This window comes from Halichoeres trimaculatus, unplaced genomic scaffold (genome assembly GCF_033239565.1).
Source record: "Halichoeres trimaculatus isolate MK-OKI-2021-1 unplaced genomic scaffold, fHalTri1.1 fHalTri1_scaffold_12, whole genome shotgun sequence".
Taxonomy (NCBI): domain Eukaryota; kingdom Metazoa; phylum Chordata; class Actinopteri; order Labriformes; family Labridae; genus Halichoeres; species Halichoeres trimaculatus.
The window spans coordinates 2,914,397-2,935,142 of record NW_027437190.1 but is presented as its reverse complement, the minus strand read 5'-3'; the positions used below and the strand labels follow the sequence as shown (position 1 = coordinate 2,935,142).

At 41.3% G+C, this 20,746-nt stretch overlaps 1 protein-coding gene across 1 annotated transcript in view; it reads right to left on the bottom strand.

The window, feature by feature from the left end:
- Positions 1-20,746, bottom strand: part of cdk14 (cyclin dependent kinase 14) — a 300,539-nt gene that overhangs the window by 275,043 nt on the left and 4,750 nt on the right. The window contains exon 2 of the mRNA XM_074682607.1: positions 5,801-5,832. Within this exon, the coding sequence (XP_074538708.1) occupies positions 5,801-5,832 (32 nt within the window). The remainder of the gene's footprint in view (positions 1-5,800; positions 5,833-20,746) is intronic.

Here is a 20,746-nt window from a genome sequence, read left to right as displayed (position 1 = left end):
TCAAAACCTGCTCAAAAACTGACTTCTTTAGCAAAATTAAAGTTTTTTTAAAAAAAGTAATGAAATAATTACCTTCCCTGGTAACTAATTACATTTATGAAGGAGTAATTCAGTTACTAATTTAGTAACTTTTTTAGAAAGAGTAACTATAACTAATTACTTTTTTAAAGTAATTTGCCCAACACTGGAAACGGGGCTTTAGTTATTCTAATTAAAGACAAAAATGTGTTGTTAGTGTAACTAAATGTGTGTTCACACCTGTGACTCAGGGGTAAAAATCATACAACTGTTTCAGAACAACTGCCCCAAACAAGTTAATTTGGCAGCTGGGGATGGGTACCGAATTAGGTACTTTTATAGGTACCGACCGAATTCTGTCAAAAGTACCAGGTATCGATTCATGTAAAACCAAAAGGTACCATGTTTAGGTACCTAAATGCATCCTTGTGACTATGAGGGAGTGGAAGAGTAGGTGATTTTCCATGCTGGACATAAACAGAGCATTGCAAGGTTATATGTTAAAGAAAAAAATTGTTGAATTGATTTTTTTTATATTTCATTATTTAAAAAATGATATTTTTTACCACACAAGCACAAAAAAGTACAGAAACTTGGTACCGTTGAGTACTGGTACCGTTTGTCAGGTACCGGGCATCGGTACCGTATCGTTTTAAATGTGAAAGGTACCCATCCCTAGTGACAGCTGCAATTTCATGCCAGGAATCATTCATCACACGGTTATAAGAGTGATCTTCGTGTGTTCAGTCATATAAATGCCAGGGTTTTTTTGTACTTTGGACACCAGGAGCTCCAGTTTGTCGTTGCGTCATTACACGGAAGTTTGAAACTGGATATGGAACCTTTACGCTTGAAAAGGACCGCACCACAGGGCAAGGCTGCTAAAATGGTGTCAGTCATCCGCACAAAGCAGCATGGACCTCGGGGACACGTCAAGCTTAAACAAAGCTTAAGAGTAAAGACTCTGAAAATGTCAATACATGAACCAAAATGTGTGGAAGTAGTGAACCCAGGTCTATAAGTGGTCCAGTGAAGTGTGCTGACTGTTTTTAAACCAAGTAGTCATTTGTAGTTAACTGCTGGGAAGCCATCCATTTCAAGAGACATTTGAAGGAAAGAAAAGCTTCCATTAAATTAGAACAAAACTGAATAAATTGAGACGCTCATTTTGTGACCATGTCAAACAAGAAAATATTCACCAATTCAATAATATTCTTCTTTTTTTCCCTCAAAGCGAGTCCTTCAGATCCAACACATCAAGAAATCCACCGACCACAGCAGCAACATGTCTGCTGCAGCAACACAAAGGCTCCTGTTGTCTTATCACTTATTCATGACACAAAGCCTCTCAAAGACAATTCACTGAGGAGGATCCCACAGCAAACAGAATGTAGATGCTTTAAATCAAGCACCCAGCTTTATGTAGCCCGCTGCAGCATGAGCAGGTCGACCACCACTGATCACCTACAGCGCTTCAACTTCCCACATCCTCAGAGCTACTGAACACAGCGTCAGCCAGCCGCCAAAAACAGGCAACAGAGGCAGATAAGGAATCAAGGAATCAACATGTTACACAGGGAGGAAGACATCATTTCACAGAGTTCATAGAGCAACAGCTGTTATCTGCAGGACGCATTGAAACACATTCAGAGAGAGGTCAGTCTGTGAACAGGACACTGAATGATGACTGGGGCTGTTTCTTGTTTCTGTGTTTGGAAGGTTTAACAAAATCTGACCTTCAGTGCTGCTTACTCAGCTCATAATCTGACTGACAGAGGTTACTGATGTCTGAAGTGTTTGCTTCACCTGCAGAAAACTGTTAGGTATGAGGCACTCTGCTTTCCCAGAGATCTAAATGACCAGTCCTGGATGTTCAGACTGAGCTCGAGGTGTGTAAAAATATATTGTAATACTTTGACCTCTGATACAGTATTGATATTTCAGCTCTTAATATTATTATTTTTTGTTAAAGATGATGTGAGTAGGATCTGTTTTAGGCCCTGTTTACACGACGCCGAAAACGGTTGATTCCGCAAACATTTCGTTGCGTTTTGGCCTTCCGTTTAGACGAGACCACGTTGCGTTTTCAGTGAAAACGCAAACTTTTGAAAACGCTCCCCAGAGTGGAAAGATCTGAATCCGCTCCTCCATCCAGCTTCGTGTAAACACAGAGCGGAGCGTCTCAGGGTGAAACGATGACGTCACCGCATGCGCACTCGCAGTTTCAGGTGAAGGCTCCGCGCTCAGCCGCATTTCCAGTTGAGCCAGTAGGTGGCGGTAATGCGCGTTATGGTTGGATTGCCGACCGTCTCACACAACAAAACGTCAGAAAAAGAAAGAATAGAAGAGGAGACTTCTCCTCCTGGAGTTGTATGAACGCGGATCGTTTTCACGCCGTCCTCATGTAAACGCGGGTGGCTTTTGAAAACACAAAGGAAGAATCGTTGCGGGAGTCTCTGTGTAAACAGGGCCTTAATGTGACTGTCTCGCGAGTCGCCACCTTCTGGTCCAGAGTATCACACACACTGTCATAAAGATGTAATTTTCAACAACATGATTGTTTTGGAACTAATTTTCTTTTATCAAGTCAACTTTTTACGGGCTACAACCCAATAAGGTAAGCTATTTATCAGTACAGTTACAAAGCGCTGCTGCCTGAAGCATTACAACAAGCTCATGTTGCAAGTAGCAGGCCATATGTATCACTATCGGCAGCCTGGTGCTGCGATGTATCAGTAGGCTAATGTGACAACAGGGAAACTTTTTCAGTTTGTTCATAGTTTAGTAGCTGTCCATATGTAGCGCTACTGACAGCCCGGTGCTCTGAGACATCTCTGTAATGTGTAATGTCAGTGAATGCTGGAGCTAATGTAACCTCACTCTTCATTTTATTGATAGACTCTCAAGTTTGAACAGACCACTGCAGAATAACTGCTGACTGTGGGTTGGAATAAACATTAGCACAAACAGTTTAGCTCCTGTGTTAGCCTTTAGCTCGTGCTCTATCTCTCTCCTGTTTATCTTTCTTCTGCTCTTCTGTCCTTTTTCTGGCTGACAGTTCGGCTCCAGTGTTCACCATCACTACAAAATTTATCACAGAAATAGTTTTCAGCAGAGAAAAACACAGATCTCTCTTCTCACTGCTAAACTTCATCGGCCAGTGAGGCGTTGTCATAGGGACCTAGACGTGCAGTTAGTCAATTCGGTTCTGCACAACCTGATCAAGAAGCTAAGAATTAGTATTTTGAAATAACCTGTAATACTGATGCTGATCATTTTAAAGTGTGGATTAAAATCAGAGATATATCTAGAAAGGAGACTTTTTCAAGATCACTCCTTACTCCTCATTACTCTCATAAAAAAATACTCATGTTTTAGCCAGAAGCTAAATACAACTTCAGCATCTCCATTGCAGTAGATGGCACCAAAGAGCCACTCCACTGTATGTTACCCGGATGCTGTAAAATAAACTTCATGCAAAAGTATTTTCAAAATTTTTATTTCTAAACTTGATGATATTGGTATTTGGTACCCTAGCCATCAATGATTCCTCTATATTTTGGGTCATTTGGTTTAAAACCATTTAAGTGTCAGTTTTACAGTGTGGTAGACTATTAAAACCATAACCATGGGAACTTTTTTTGCACAACATGAGATTTTTTTTGAGAAACATTGGTTACACCAAGTGACATTTATCAGTTACACCAACTTACCACGTTTTTCATCCAATTTCTTTGCATCATTAGTTTAATGTCACTGTAGTTTAAATGACAAACTTTGTGCACTTAATGTTTTTGTTTGTCACGCTGCATTTGACTTTCAGTATTTCAAAAACAATAAAATGGAAAAGTTGTTTTCAATCATTTTGGACTTCGTTTCAGTTTTGAGTAATATTGTGATTTAACCAAACATCATCTCTTATTTTCTTAGTTAACTGTGTAGAATACTTTATGATTGCATCATATCGTGAGGTTCTTGCCTATACTCACTCTTAGGCTGAGTGTGCAAAGATTCTCAAACCTCTACATATTTATATATTGTAGAAATCCCTGAACTTCTCTGTAAACTCGTCATAAGATCTTGTTATAATGATGAGGTCATCACATGATGACAGGTGCATCAGGGTGGGCCTGACCGATAGTGAGCACAGAGAGCACACCACTGCTTTAGAGAGCGTTAAGTTTCCTACTGCATTGCCAAACAGGGGGTAACCTCTGGGTCTGTGTCCTTATTAAATATGAATGAAAATTCTTCTCTCTGTGTCTTGTGCATGTGCTGGGCCGAATTCGAATAAAGACAGGTTAAAGATGATACGAACACAACTTACTGTCAGACTCATTGCATCTGAAACTTTGAGTCAGTGGAAATGAAAGAGCTGTTTTCAGATAGACTTCCACATCAGGATTTCAGTTCTTCAAAAGTGCAGGATGTGCAGTAACACTGGTTTTAAAACACATACCTTCATTGTCCATGAAATATCTACTGTTTGATATGTTCCTTTAAAAGATACAGAATGGTTAAAGAGGGGGTACTGAGCTCTTCTGAAGGCTTTTAATTAGTTCTATCCCTCTGGTGACCCTGTAGGATCTTTACATGATTTTCAGCTTAAAGAAAACTATTTTTCTCTCTCTGGTGTTTTAGAAAACTCATCACCTCTGTCTGAAAGACTTGATAGCTACTGTCTTTTTAAGGCTCCCTGTTCCATAAAGCTCTTTCCCTCTGATCGGCCAGCCTTTTGATGACCTGTCACGAGTGGAGGTATGAGCAGACCTTGGTGTTTGAGGCCCACTCTTCAGTCTCGTGAAGATCTGGTGCTACTTTGAAGAGCAGAGTGTTTAGACCAGTTTCCAGTCAAATTCAGGGATTTCTACATCATGTGGGTATGTAGAGGTTTGAACATCTGCACATGCTCAGTCTGAACATCCAGCGTTGCTACTTTACATCAGTGTTTAAGATATGAATGGTCAAACGCTGGAGAGTTGGTCCTTCTGGATCCATCTCCATCATTCACTTTGCTGCTCTCATCAGACTAAAGACTGGAGCCGAGCTGCAGACGCAGCAGACGCACTTTGTGGAGTAAATGATTTCCTGACATGAAACCCCTTCCTGCAGTGTTTTTAAACCCTAAACTCGTTTTAATATGCTGCTCACCTGGCACCTTTACACACCAGCATTCATCTTTTTAATTTGAATTTCACACTGAGGCTGGAGGTGCTTTCAGGAAGTGTGAGCACGTTCCTGAATTACACCTGACTTTGTAGAGCAGCATGAGAGACACAGGATGACTGTACCTGCTGGAATATAAACTAACATTCTGCAGACTGTGGACAAACCACACTCTGACCACACATGTGCATTAAAACAGAGCCCTGGAAGCATGAAGAACTGGGATCTGCTCTGGAAAGGCTGTGAAAGAGGTCTGCAGCCCCAGCTAAACCCACACAGACAGAATCTGATTGGTGGAACTGCTGGGGTCTCATTTGGCAGAGGAGCTGTGTGATGGCGAGTGACCCTGAGGGATGTCTCTAAGATGAGAGGAAAAACCACCATGCTCCAGACATGAATATATTACACACCATATGCACTGAGTTACAGCAGGATTCACACCCTCACCCCACCCCCAAAAATCAACTGCAATGCAGTCCTGACAACATCTGGCCAGCGAGACCTTGATGAATAATTTCAGTGAGAAATACAGCCGACAGAGAGGAGCATGGTTCAGCCGTGAAAGTGGGCCGCTGATGCCACACATTTCCTGAAAATTCTCTTGTTTGGTTCCTACCTCATCAAAGCCGCTGTCCTCCTTCTTGAAAGCTGCAAAGAGAAGAGAGAAGAGAAAGTCAGAGGGAGTCTGTACTGACGTCTTTTGAAGACTGAGCTAAATAAAAAGTCTGCTGGTAGAGATGCAGCAGAGTCATGTCACAGAGTTTACATTCAGAGTGAATTCATCCTGAGCTCATTAAAAAGCGCAGCTCTGCGTTTGGATTGAACTGGGTTCACAGGTTCTGATGATATCTTTGTTTTTTCCTCTTATAGCGCTCAACTTAGAGACGACAAAGAGAAGCAGCAGCACATATGAAAGACACTGAAAAGGAAACTGCATGAAGTCTGGGTCAGTCTTCTAAAAACATGACAGACAGTAAACATGCCCTCAAACCTAAAGGGAGGATTATTGTGAATATTAAAGATATGAATCTGGTGAACTGGACCTCGAGGCCACATGTGGAAAAGCTGCAGAGGTGCACAGCCACTCACAGCCTTTTTACTAAGACACAGAAACAGAAATTCGACATCATTGAATATTAGCCGTAAAGGACAGGGCCTGTGTTCACAAAGCTTCTCAGAGTCCTCTCACAGAGCTCCTAAAAACTCTTAAAAAAGAATCTGAGCTTAAGAGTAGGGGCGGGTAAAAATATCACTGAAGCAATGCATCGAAATATCGCCTCGCCCAATTCAAGATCTATCCAGCAAGTCCTCTGAATCGATTCATCTCCTGGCAAATGGGGGAGCGTGCATTATTCACGTTGTGTAGACGAGGGCCATGAGAAACCAGACATCAAAAAAATGGCAGCCAAAGCAGCAGTAGCAGCATAAAGACAGATCCTTCAGCTTTAAAGTCTGACGTTTGGGTTGTTTTATTGCTCCAAAAGGTGAGGTGACATACTACATATGTTCACATGGGGCATGAAATTCGATAATCCATATCGAATCGAATCACAACCTCAAGAATTAAATTGAAATCGAATCTAATTGGGAGGTTTTTTAGCAATACCCAGCCCTACTTAAAGGGGACATATCATGCTTGTTTCTCCTTTTCACTATGCCAGACTAGGATGCCTGTAAAGCATTTCTGCCCTCAGTACAAGTCATTTAGTTCCTTCATTGCCCAACAATAGCGTTCTCAATATCCTCAGTTTAGGCCATTCTGAAGGTCTCGATGAAACGCTCCGTTTGGAGAATGACCTCCAGTAACCTCGCAACGTCACAGCCCTTTGTGCTCCGATTGGTCAGTTCTATCAGAGGGGCGGAGGGGGTAGAGCCAGGGGGCGGTTTTTGCAGCATGGCAGTATTTACAAAATCGCCACATTGAATGGAGCAGACCGAGCGAGTTTGCTGTTTGCCAAAACTTCACCGTAAGGCTTTGATAACACTAATAAAATGGCAGAGTGTAGGATACGTCCTTTTGTATTGGACCCCGAGTCAGACCCGGACGGTTCTGCAGCTCAGGAGGAAGAAAATTCACCTGGACACAGATCATCTCAGGACACTTCAGTGTGGTGAGTCAAACCGGTACTGTTACATGTATAGTTCATACCTTGATACTGGGCTCTTGGTGGGTGTATCCCTCAGTGGCGGTTGTGTGACTAACTGACATCACAGAGGAGGAGCTGCTTTATCAGATTACTCCAATAAAAAGAAAGGATCCTCGTGACGTCACAACGGTCGAAATCTTGTGGCCAAATGGCAATGACCTATTTTTAGAGTCATCAAATCTCGTTCTAGGATATCGGAAAAAATACAATATCTCATTTGGGGGGTGAAAGGTCTTGTTTTCAACTTTATTATTTTATATGTAAGTATTAAATCACGGCTCAGCATGATATGTCCCCTTTAAGATTGATTCAGGAAGTTTCTGAGAGCAGCTCTTAGTGAGAATACCAAAACTTAGATCTTAGTGAGAGGGTGTGTTTGACCCCGTTGCTAGGTATGACGCAGTCTGCTAACAGCTGTGATTTGCTGGTATAATACGGGATACAGGCAAAAGATGAGTGTAAAAACCTCTCCGTGCTCCTAGTGATGAGTGGACAGTAAAATGAATGGATGGTCCAAGTTATATAATTAATGCTTTCAGTTTTTGGTTCAATTAAATCAATGAAGGTGAATGTAACAGTAACAAGATGTGGCCAAAATCACACTCTCCTCTAAAATCTTTCAGAAAATGATGAAAGCGTATCACATTGTATCACATTGTCGTTGATTGAGTATATTGTTATATATTGTAATGTAAAATTAGGGTATTGCTTCAGCCCTAATCCACATTTCATCTGCAGTCATATTCACTGGGGATGGGCTACGATTTTCAATATTCAAATCGGCATTACCATCAAAAGAATGAAGTGATGATGGCTTTGTTCTGTCTGTGGCAGATTTTTATGCAGGATGCCGAAGCTGTTACACGTCATACGTTTTCACAAAAAAACAGGCTGAGCAGGACAGGAACTTGTGCACGGAAACCATCTAAAATACCCAGTGACTTTCAAAGTAAAACAAATTGTGTCCAAACCAGATCGTATTCAACTTGACCACGGCAACAAACTGACATAATAAGGATTTACAGCCAAAACAAGAACAAAGAGATGTTTAAATATGGATTAGGAAATGTGGTGACTAGCATACCACAAATCGACAATGAGTATTCACAGTCATGTGACAGCGAGGCATGCAGCGGAAAGTGCAGAAGTTTGATGATCAACGTGCTGAGCAAGCAACATCCCTCTCCATCTTTGTCCAAGTGTAACGTTGGCAGGTATGTGTACGTGTGTGGGTGGCGGCAGCAGCTTGTGCAGGGGGGACGATCTTCAAGTAATCGATCTTCGAAAGGTTATGAGATGAAATGTCCATCCCTACAAAAGATGCGTCCCAAATCCCACTGTCCCTTTAAAATCTTTCAGAAAACGATGCAAATGTTTCAAATCACATCGAATCATGTGAGCTGAATATTGTGTATTGTATTAAAAATTTAGTGTATCAATTCAGCCCTAATCCACATTACATCCACAGTCATATTCACACACACAGATGCATCAGATCTGGTCATCAGGGTTAAGGTTCAAATCAGGTTTTGTTAAGACATCATCGAATAAGGAAGGACACAATCATCTCTAAAAATAACCAGAGAACAATGATCAGATTCTTCAAAAAGCTGCGCGCTCTGTTTTATGGCAGAATTCAAAAAACAGCATTTAAAGGAGAATGTCTGTGACTGATACCAAAACCTCTCTAACCATCAGCTCCACCCTGAGGATCCACAGTGCCCCTCACTGCTCTGATTTCTGAATGACCCTCATAGCTCTGAGAGATTACTACTAATGGACCAAGGATGATTTTTCAGTTAATAACTGCTGGTAATAATTATGTTGTCTGCTGAGAAAGGCAGTGCCGATGGCTAACAGACAGACAGAGAGCTCTGGGGGCCGCTCTGTGCTGAAATTACCTTTTTATGTCAGAGCGAGTGTTTGGAAGCATTGTCAGTGCAGCCACTGAGCCGTTAAACTGCTGCCTCCCTCCCTCTCCTCAGAGGGTCTGTACACACACACACACACACACACACACACACACACACACACACACACACACACACACACACACACACACACACACACACACACACACACACACATATTCCCCAAAGACTTCCCAGACACTCCAGACAGCATCATCAGAGCTGCAAATCCACACTCAATACAATGGATTAGACTGCAGGTAGACAATACAGCTCCTGCTGCACGGCAGACACGCAAGATTTAGTGCTCGGTGAGCAAGACGGGCGTTTACCCTGTCAGGTCCAATCAGAGTCATGAAAATTATCTTTTCAAATATTCATTAAAACATGTTTCTAAGGACCTTTGGGAATTGATTTGTTTCTGTTCCACATTTACTTTTAATCTGAGTGAGGCCGGAGAGGGAACATTTCAAGAAAACAATCGAATGTCATTTTCTCTGACCAATAAAGTGTTTTCCTCTGATTTTACAGACCGGGCTCTTTTACTGTATTGCCATTGTACGTCTCATAACTCACTGTATTCAGGCTGTAACATGTTTCATCGGTTGATAACAGCTGGAGACAGCTCTGTCTCTTCCCATCATGAGGTGCAGCAACAAAATTCTGCCTTGATCAGCGACGAACATGGAATGTATGACCTGTGGGTGACCTGTATGAGACCGTGTTCAGGACACTGGAGATTCTTCTGTAACTTTCAGTGCATCCAAACAAAGAGATGGAGGTGAGACTCACCTAAAGCCTCCAGGCAAACAGCTCCCAGCGGTTAGTCGACTAAAGCCTGGTTTATACATCTGCATGGACTCTACTTGGTCAGCTACAAGCACAGCCTGAAGCTCACCTCCCAAATGTTACTACCCTACAAACCACGTGGACCACAGGCCCTTTGACTGGTCTGCTGAGCGAGATCACACTTCCTGTATTTGCATTTCTAGAGCTTCCAGACATCAGTCAGTACTCCATCGCCTCCAACGCCTCCTCTCCATCCTTCCTTTCAGAGGTACTGTCCGGGGATGTCCTAATCCAACACTTGGGTTTGCGGAGATAAACTTTGCTGAAGAGGTCAGAAAGTGAAGCGGCACACTTTTTGTGTTTTTAACTATGATCAACTGTAAAAAATAATTGTAAATTTGTGTCCTGATTAATCCTATTTATTTCACTCTAGCTACTTTTGATGTTGAAGTCATCTGATCTATTCTACACACTCTCCTGAATGAGGCCCCCTGAACTTGTGTGCTTCCTTAAATCCAGGGCTGCCCCTAACGCAACTCCAGAGACTACAACAATCGACGCCTACGGCCCATTTATGCTCACTCTAAAATATGGATCTGGATCTGGGCGAAGCCTTCTGTCCCAGCTCTACGTTCATTTTGTCTGTGTTTCTGCACGTTTCCAGAAAGCTTACAGTTACGGGACAAACAGAGCAGTACCACCAGTAATCATGGGGGGCAGTAGTGCTGTTACTTCCAGATACGCAGCTCTAGGTTGGCTAGGCGCTGCCCAAGTAGCTGCCTGTTGCATCAGCTCTCTCTTCTTTGTTCGTTTCTTGTAATTTTTTTAGTCTCTTTTTCGTCGTCTTTGTATCTGGAGTGGATCATCACTTTGTATGGTTCATTGTTGGTCAGGGACACCAAACTTTTTGTGGCTTCAGTGATATTTTTACTACTTTTCTCCTGTGTTTGTCTGGAGATCCTACATGTAACCATGGCTGCATTGTTTACATGTGAAATTAGCTGTTAGCAGCCTGTAGCATGTCAATGCTAACTAGTGTAAGGCTTGATGATTTCCCTTGAGGTGAGGAGGAGGCGGTGAGGATGACGTGCTGGTTCTTGGGTGTGAGCTGGGAGGTGACGACGTGGACCTGTCCTTCCATCCATCGTTGTTGGGAACGTGGGATCTATCTCCGGTGGGATGGACAAGCTAGCCGAGCTAGCCCAGCAGCAGAGGGGCTGCTGGAGGGCAGAGTGGCATCGTGCTGTTCACAGACGTGGCTGATGGAGCTGACGTCGGACGCTGGCGCCACATTGGAGGAGCTTCACCTGCTGTGAGCAGACAGGATCCAGGAGACAGAGACTGAACAGACTGCTGGGGAGGCTCAGTCCTGGACCCTGTGGAGGTGGAGACTGGCTGGGCTGGAGAGTGGTGGACGGGATGTTGTCATCTATTGTCTTATGGACCTCTTTGCACTTTCTATACACTTTCGTACTTTTGTTTTCTTGATTGCTGCTGTGACTCCTGAATTTCCCCTCGGGGATAAATAAAGTATTTTCTATTCTATTCTAGTGAGACACAAAGAAGAAATAACAACAGCAAAACTTTGTTGCAATGTATTTACCGAGTGTATCCTAGAACACGGCCTCTGTTTTTGTCTTTAATGCTAAAGCTACATTAGCAATACCTCCTCCACAGCCGCCATGTTTGTTTTGAGTTTGTTGCCCCCCCCCACAGAAGCTAACAGCCGAATCCCCACACCTGTGTGTACAAGGTTTACCTTGTTTCTGCCATCGTCTTTATTTATTCACTGCATGATATAGTGTTCTGTTGTTTAAACTGCACAAAGACAAAGCCTCTCTCTGCTTTAGACATGATATTCATAAATATGTCAAACTGACTTCCTTGCTGCTTTTTAAAAACCTGTGTTTGACAGATAATAAAAATGGCACAGACACCAGCACGCAGAGGGAATATAAATCAGACAGCCCAGAACTCCTCTCCTCTTGTTTGTTCACAAAGTTTGCTGCAGCTTATTACATTTCCTGCTCACAGTTTTAATCATATCTTTGGAAATCCATAGCTGCCAACTTTAACATTCTCCTCACATAGCAAGTCTTGATCCATAAGTGGATGATTTATACTTCATGTTCACAGTTTGACAATTTGAAAATATGCTCTTTTGCTTTTTGGCAGAAAATGAGTTGGAGATAGCTGAGCTTAGCAGAAAGACTGGACTCAGCAGTCCAGCTACAGACCTCCACTCTCAGCCGACTCTCCTCCACTGTCAGAAGGGACATCAGGATATGAAGTAAAAAAAATGACAATCAAAAGTTTCCGTAAGTGTAGTTCACTAACAGAGGAAAGTCTGCTCAGCTGTTTCTGAAGAGCGTTATCTCCATGATCAGTACGCTGTCTTCACAGCTTGTGCTGGCTGAGGCGTTATGAGAATATGAGAATGAATACATTAATAACGCGGTGAAGTCAGCTCTGTTTGTTCTTCTACTGTCTCAGAACTGAGACACGAGATGAGCCAGTGAAAATTTACATCAAAGATAGTCTATAGCCTATGAGAGCACTCACTCTAGCACTACTTTTGAAAACCAAACAAAACAAATAAAGAGCGCTCACTCTGTCACTATTTCTGAAACCCAACAATGAACTGCTTTAATCTGAAGACAGCACACACGATGTGTCCTGGTATTCAGATATTTAGTTTCCCATCCTGCCTCACTGGAGCTGTACAACACAGTCTGTGACAACATGTGTGGTGATTCCAACATGATGTAAGTAGTTTGACAACAGATGTTTGTGCTATGGTTCTGCTGCAGATGATGTGAGTCAGGTGAAGTTGTAATCCAGTTTGAGACAAAAAAAATCATGTATTAACATTTTTAACCCTAACCCGAACCCTAACCCTTTTGTTGAAGTAAATCTTCATCCCATCTGTCAGTAAAGCCTGCCACCGCTCTACTTCACCTCCTACAACATCAATAGCCCACCAACTTTCCATGCACCTGTGGCTAACCTCAAGTTTTACAGCCCTGGGAAAAGAACTAAATCTATGAAAAGACTAATCTGTCAAGAAAAGACAGATTTTAATTCTGTGAGGATAGATTCATTTAACTGACAACGTGCTGGCTTGATATTAAAGCTTGATATGTGGCAAGATATTAGCAAACATAAAAAAATGACGAGTTAAGCTATATTATCAATATATGTTATCAAAATCAAGGTTTATTTTTTTTATTTGAATTTTTGAAAATTTATTTTATTTTGTTTTTAAATTTTGGCAAAGTTTTGAATTTTCTTGCAATAATATACAATTTCAATATTTTTTTATTTTTAACATATTAATTGTTTTGAAATTTTTGCTATTTTTTTTATTTTTGTATTGCATTTAATCTTCCAAATTCACCAAAATTTTGCCTTTTTGCAATTTTGCAAATTTATTAGAATTCAATGCTTTTGCAATCTTAAGATTTTTTAATTCAAAATATTTTGAAATTTCTGAAATAATTGTAATTTCATGTTTTTTTTAATGTTGAAATATCATTTTTTTTTATTTCTGCAAATATTCAAAAAAAAAACCCTGAAAATTCTTGAAATGGTTGAAATTAATTAAAAAAAAATATTTGGCATTTTTTCATGCAACTTTTGTGAAATCTTTACTTTTTTTTTAATTTCAAAAAAGTAGATGCTGCAAACCCCTGTCCTCGTTTATTTCTGTGTTCCACCGTATTTCCAACATGAAGAGGAAAGAAAAGGTATATGCAGGCTCATGGCCATGGTCGGGTTTTTTACCTTCTTTTATCATTTTTGTCCAGAGATGTCTGGATCCAGTGACCAATCTGATATTTACTTCATTGTTAACTCAATAAAATGCTGTGCAGAGGAGTGTGCGGGGGGGGGGGTTCTTTGTTTGTTTGTTTGTTTTTGTTGTTGTTTTTTTCTATATTGTTTAACTTCATATCCTGACATCACTCCCTTCTGACAGTGGAGGAGTGGAGCCTCTAAGACAGTCCACTGAGAGTGGAGGTCTGCAGCTGCACCCCTCTCCAAGAAACCATAAAATGCTCACAGCAGCTAAACTTCAGATGATGTTTCTGTTTAATATTCTATCAATATGACTCTGCATTGACAGATATTTGACATGTGATATGGATAAAACAGTTCTGATGACTTTAAAGACAAAATTAGACAAACCCTTTTTTGATTTCTCATTTGAGCTGAGTGATACTTTGAGGAACGCTCGATGAAGAATCTGTTTCTGTCAAAGCATGAGCTCTGAGACACCAGCAGAGCCCTTTCTGTTCATACTATATTTACACCCAGAGCGCAGACTGAAAATAACAGAATCCCCTTTTGAAGGAAATGATGAAAAAGAGCCGTAGAGTATTACAGCAGGAAGAGAAGAGTCCTTTGTCCAAATTCACAGCCAGAGAAAGAAGCCTGCCTCTCCTTCCTTAAACCCATAACACCTCATTACTGTTTCTACAGCGTCTCACGCTGCGTCGCTCTCATGAAGGAGCTCGCCTTGTGATCAAAGTTGTGTTGAAAACATTAAGACGCCAAACCTGTCTCTCAGACAGAGGAGGTGTTTTCAGAGACAGGAAATTATCGTCAGGGGTGTGCTCTTAAATCCACACAAAGTACCTTAACCCACATTTTTATCTGCAGAGCACAGACTATCAGAGTTTATTTATAGCTGACATGATATTAAAACTTTATTAGCCTAAGTGAGGGGATTCAGGAGCATTTGAAGAAATATCTGTTTGTCGAACTGAGGCATTAATGAGTGACAGGTCTATTTGCAGCCTGTAGTTAAAGAGGGGGTATTTTTTTCTTCTTAACTCTGTGCCTTTAGTGTCCTGTTGTATCTTTACACGATTCACAGCTCAAACAAATCTCTATTTTCTCTTCCTGGTGTTTCAGTAAACCTTTATTTCAGCCTCTAATTGGCACACTTCATCTTAGCTGCTGTCTCTTTCAGGCTCCTTCCTTCTGATTGACCTGCTATGAGGAGACCTATCGGGGTGGAGCTATGAGCAGACCTTGGTGTTTGAGGCCTACACCTTCATGTGATAGACCTATCATTTTATTAAGACTCATAAAGATCTGCTGTTTTGATCAGTCTACAGACTGATTCAGGGATTTCAAGAGGTTTGAAAATCTGCACATGCTCAATCTGAACACTCTATATCCATGTTTGCATTATGGGAACGCCTGATGGCTGCTGTCACTGCTCTGAGCGGTGACTCTTTACTGCCAGAGTGAAGTTCTTCCCACACATCAGGACCAGACACAGAGCTGCAACCAGATCAGAGTTTTGTTGGGCCAAGCAGGTTTTGCTGTTGAATGCTGAGATGTTTTGTCACCCCTAAAAGAGACTCTGGGAAATGGTTTTAGCCCCAGGTGTGATATTATTACCCAATCACAGGGCAGCAGCTCTGCAGCATTTAGTCACATTGTAAAGACAGGCTGCTGGAGGTCACACTGAGCATCAGAATGGAGAAGAAAGAAATTTAAGGGACTCTGAACGTAACATGGTTGTCAGTCTAAGTATCTGACAAACTGTTGATCTACTGGGTTTTTAACCCACAACCATCTCTAGGTTTTACAGAGAATAGTCCCAATACCATAAATTGTGGGTGTATCGTTCAGGAATTTTTTGATTCTGGTACCAAAACCATCCTTTTAATACCAGGTCTTAAACAGTATTTTTTCGGTACCAATTCTATAACGTCAATTTTAACAAAAAGAAAATGATATTACACATTACGGTACAAATCTTGAGTCTTATTCTTTTAAAGAGGACACATCATGCTTGTTTCTCCTTTTCACTATGCCAGACTAGGATGCCTGTAAAGCATTTCTGCCCTCAGTACAAGTCATTTAGTTCCTTCATTGCCCCACAATAGCGTTCTCAATATCCTCGTTTTAGGCCATTCTGAAGATCTTGTTGAAACGCGCCGTTTGGAGAATGACCTCCAATAACCTCGCAACGTCACAGCCCTTTGTGCTCTGATTGGTCAGTTCTATCAGAGGGGCGGAGGGGGTAGAGCCAGGGGGCGGTTTTTGCAGCATGGCAGTATTTACAAAAACGCCATATTGGATAGGGCAGACCGAGCGAGTTTGCTGTTTGCCAAAACTTCACTGTAAGGCATTGATAGCACTAATAAAATGGTAGAGTGTAGGATACGTCCTTTTGTATTGGACACCGAGTCAGACCCGAACGGTTCTGCAGCTCAGGAGGAAGAAAATCCACCTGGACACAGATCATCTCAGGACGCCTCAGTGTGGTGAGTCAAACCGGTACTGTAACATGCATAGTTTATACGTTTATACTCGGCTCTTGGTGGGTGTATCCCTCGGTGGCGGTTGTGTGACTAACTGACATCACAGAGGAGGAGCTGCTTTATCAGATTACTCCAATAAAAAGAAAGGATCCTCGTGTCGACACGACGGTCGAAATCTCGCGGTCAAATGGCAGTGACCTATTTTCAGAGGCATCAAATCTCGTTCTAGGATATCAGAAAAAATACTATATCTCATTTTTTGAAAATTCAGGGGGTGAAAGGTCTTGTTTCCAAATTTATTATATTATATGTAAGTATTAAATCAGGGATCAGCATGATATGTCCCCTTTAAGCTGTGGTATTTTCTTCTCTGAGCAGTTTTCTTATCAAAAATAAACATGCAAAATAACAGTTGCGAAAAAAGTGACAGGTCAGTTTATACTGTAAATTAATTTTCTTTTGATTTCTTTTTAAATAATCTTCCTCCTCCTTTTCCTCCTTTTATCCAGAACTGGGATCACCAAAAATGACCGAAAGAGACAAGTGTAAGCATGACTTATTTTCATGCAGATGTTTAAGCAATGAGCTCAGAGAGAGAAGCAGCTCATTGAGAAGCAGCGTGTGCCGGAGATCAGCACTTTCATGTCGATGTCCAAACTCCAGAAAAGTCACTGGATTTGTTGGTAGTCACTTTTTTCCACAAAAAAACCCAAACACTTGAGGGGTCTGAAATGTAACGTTACAGCCAATCACCAGTGGCATAATTAGAGTTTGATAACATGATTAACCCTTTGGGTACTTGCCCCCAAATGACGAGGCATGGTTTGATACTTGGTGCTGCCAAAGAGATTTGTTCGGTGCCATAGAAGGAACGAAGTTCATTACCCAGCCCTAGTGGAGGCTTCAGCCACACCCGACCTGGAGGCCGCTTCACTCTGCACAGAGCAGCAGAAGATAATGAAGTCGCTCGAGTGCACCTCAATGACAGAAATATTCCACACACTCACTTCATGCTGGGACTTATCCTTCAGGAAAACCTGTCCACAGATTAAAACACGAGGCACCAGATGGAGATATATGGTTTGATCTCTAATGTTTGAGTAAAGAAACATCTGTGTGAAATGATGTGTAAATCCCTGATCCAGGTAGGCCTACCCTTCATTAGCAGAGTTTCTAATCATGGTGGACGGCCCACCAGACCTGTTGGATATTAGATTTAGTACAAAGTGTTTGAATGGGGGTTTGGGATGGTCCATCATTTACATAAAATCCATGTGTGGATCTCCTGCTGGTTTAGAAATCACCAACTGAGGCTCCTCAATGACTCGTAGCTGAACTCACAGCTCAGAGAAACCCTGCGTCAGTCTGCAGCTATTAAAAATGAAAACATCCAGGATGCATCATGTTACACGGGGCCATAAATTGACACGTGACGCAGCCCTGCCCACTGGGAGCTGTTGGATCAACACTGTGTGAAGGACATAAACAATAAGCTGCCTCTTGAATGTGCTTTGTTAAAGCATCCGTCGAGCAGACCAGAGAGGGGCCGATCGATGCTCAGATGTGTTGATCTGGATGGGAGGAAAGATGGCCAATAGGAGATCAGAGTCAGCACAGCGGAAAAGTCAATGCCAATCTTTCTTCTCCCACAACATCGACCCAAACTCACTTCTGCTCATTCCTCATCTTTTCTTACAGGCTGCATCCACCTCTTCACTCTGCACGCACGCCGCTTCAAAGACCACTGAACCCTGTGAGCATGCCAGGGCTCTCTGCATGCGTGTGTGTCAGAGTGTGTGTGAGTGGGTGTGTGTCTGCAGCAGGATGTGCGTGTGTCAGAACTAAAGATAAAAAGAGAGGAGGAGAGAGGGATGAAATGAGAGTGGATGAGCACACCTTGACACCTGGTGATGCTTTGTTCCTGATGCTTTCTGTAGCAGCTGCAGATCGTTCATTGCAGGATGGAAAGTTGATGTTAAACTGTTAAACTTTAACTCTGTCGATTGGTGGAAAAAATCATCACTTCCTGTGTGACCGTGGTGATAAAGAAACAAAGCTTGATTATTCTTTGTATCAAACAGCCACATGCCAATCACAAATAAGACCAATTGCTGGATGTCTTCCAATTGTTGCTCATGTTTACTGCGTTGCATTTTTCTTTTTCGCTGGATACACTGTGTTGTACTCACATGCTGTCACGCTGTTATGTAGCTGATACGGCATCAGACTAACACGCCACCTATCAAAAGGGTACAGTTGCTGTGGAAAAGTAAGCAAAACCAGGCTTTACTGAACCAACCTGTACCAAACTGTGCTGATCCAAACCGGACCACTTGGTGGGAACGGGGCTAAAGAAACAGGGATGGGTACCTTTCCCATTTTAAACAATACAAAACCAATGCCTGGTACCTAACAATTTGTGTCAGTACTCATGGGTACCAATTTTCTGTACTTTTGTGTATGTTTATGTGGTAATAAATACTAATTTGTTTAATAATAAAATCTCAAAGTTTTTGAATTTAACATGTTTATTTCTCAATTTAAAACCTTCTAAAACTGTGTTCATGTCCAGCATGGAAAATCACCTACTCTTCCACTACCTTCACAGTCACAAGGATGAATTTAGGTATTAAAAAACGGTACCATTTGATTTTACATGAATCAGTACCTGGTACTACAGAATTTGGCCGGTACCGTTACAAGTACCTAATTCAAAGCTTTCATGTAAAGCTACTATGGGGGCACAATGAAGACTAGGGATGGGTACCTTTCACATTTAAAACAATACTGTACTGATGCCTGATACCTGGTAATCGGTACCGGTACTCAACGGTACTACTGTTTGGTACTTTTGTGTGTTTGTGTGGTAAAAAAATATCAATTGTTTAATAATAAAACGTTACGTTTTTTAAGTTTAACATATTTATTCTTCAATATATAACCTTGCAATACTGTGTTCATGTCCAGCATGGAAAATCTCCTACTCTCTCACTCTCTCACAGTCACAAAGATGCCTAAGTACCTAATCCTGGTACCTTTTGGTTTTACATGAATCGGTACCCGGTACTTTTGAAAGAATTTGGTACCCATATAAGTACCTAATTCAGTACCCATCCCTTATAAGGACTTTTAAAAAAGTATATTTCAATGAGTACCAATACCAGGTACTGGTATCGGGCCAATGCTGGCCACATTTCAAAGTATTGGGTACTCGTGGAGGCTGCCAGAACCAGCAGCTGATACTCAGGGCAAAAAAAAAATATTTGGAGTGTGACGGCCACAGTTTGGTTTGGTTTGGTTTGGTTTGGTTTGGTAAGTTTAGATTCGGTTTCCTTTACACATAGTCTTAATAATCTGTTCACATTTCACTGCACCCAACACCCTCACCTCACTACTGATGCTGACTAAACCACCAGTTAGGTTTCTTGAGTTGCTCAATAAATTTATTTCTTTAATTAAAGCTATCACTGTGTTGACCTCCCTTATTTGTTATGCTCTACACCGAGCTGGGCATAACAGGAGTAAGTCCTCTTCACCGGTAGTTGGTTCTACACTGCTGCAGTTTGACACCACAGCAAAAATGCATTAGGTCCTGTCCAGACAACATGAATGAACCAGGAAGTGTCAGCAGTTAAACTCTTTTATTTTGCTCCTCAGTTTATTGAAACCACCAGGTGTTGGTTTTATTCTGCACTTTTTTTAATTTATGATTTGATTTGACTTTTATTCATATCAAACATTTTCAAATGAGAAAAAGAAGATTTAGAAAAATTAAAAAATCTACAATTTGTTGCCTAAAGAGCAATGATATTGCCGTTATCAGTCTCTTATAACAATGAAAGCAACAACCAAGAAGAAGAAAAAATGATTAACATACCTGCAAGGTTTGAGAGGGGACAGGAGGAAGCTAAAAGCTTATCTAAACCTGCCCCTACCTCTTAAATCACATCATGGAATTATCTCGTTCACACAGTAATTACAATGCAAAACAAAAACAAAAAGAAATATTTCAACCCTCACATCTTCACAAAAAGAGGGTGCAACCCTCTGATGTGTATAACACATAATATTAAAAAGGAAACACCTCCAACAAATGCTCTGTCTTAGTAAAGTGAGCCATGTTTATTAGCCTGTTAGAAAAAAAAAAAAGTTATGAAACATTCAGCTTCACTTTGGACCTGATGGCAGAGGGACTGAGCTGTCATTGATCAAAATGATCTGTCACTGTCTTTATTAAAACTGTATCTCTCAAAATTACCAGAGGTATTTGTGCTCCTGTAGTACTTGTACTGGTATGGGTCTGAAAAAAAAATGGTCTTGAACATCCCTAAAAAAAGTGGGCTACCACCTCTTTAAAGAAGCTTTTCAGTGTGGATGGAGAGGTGTTTCAAGGTTTTGCTTTAAAAAACTTAAAGAAGAATTTCTGACCAAAGAAGTC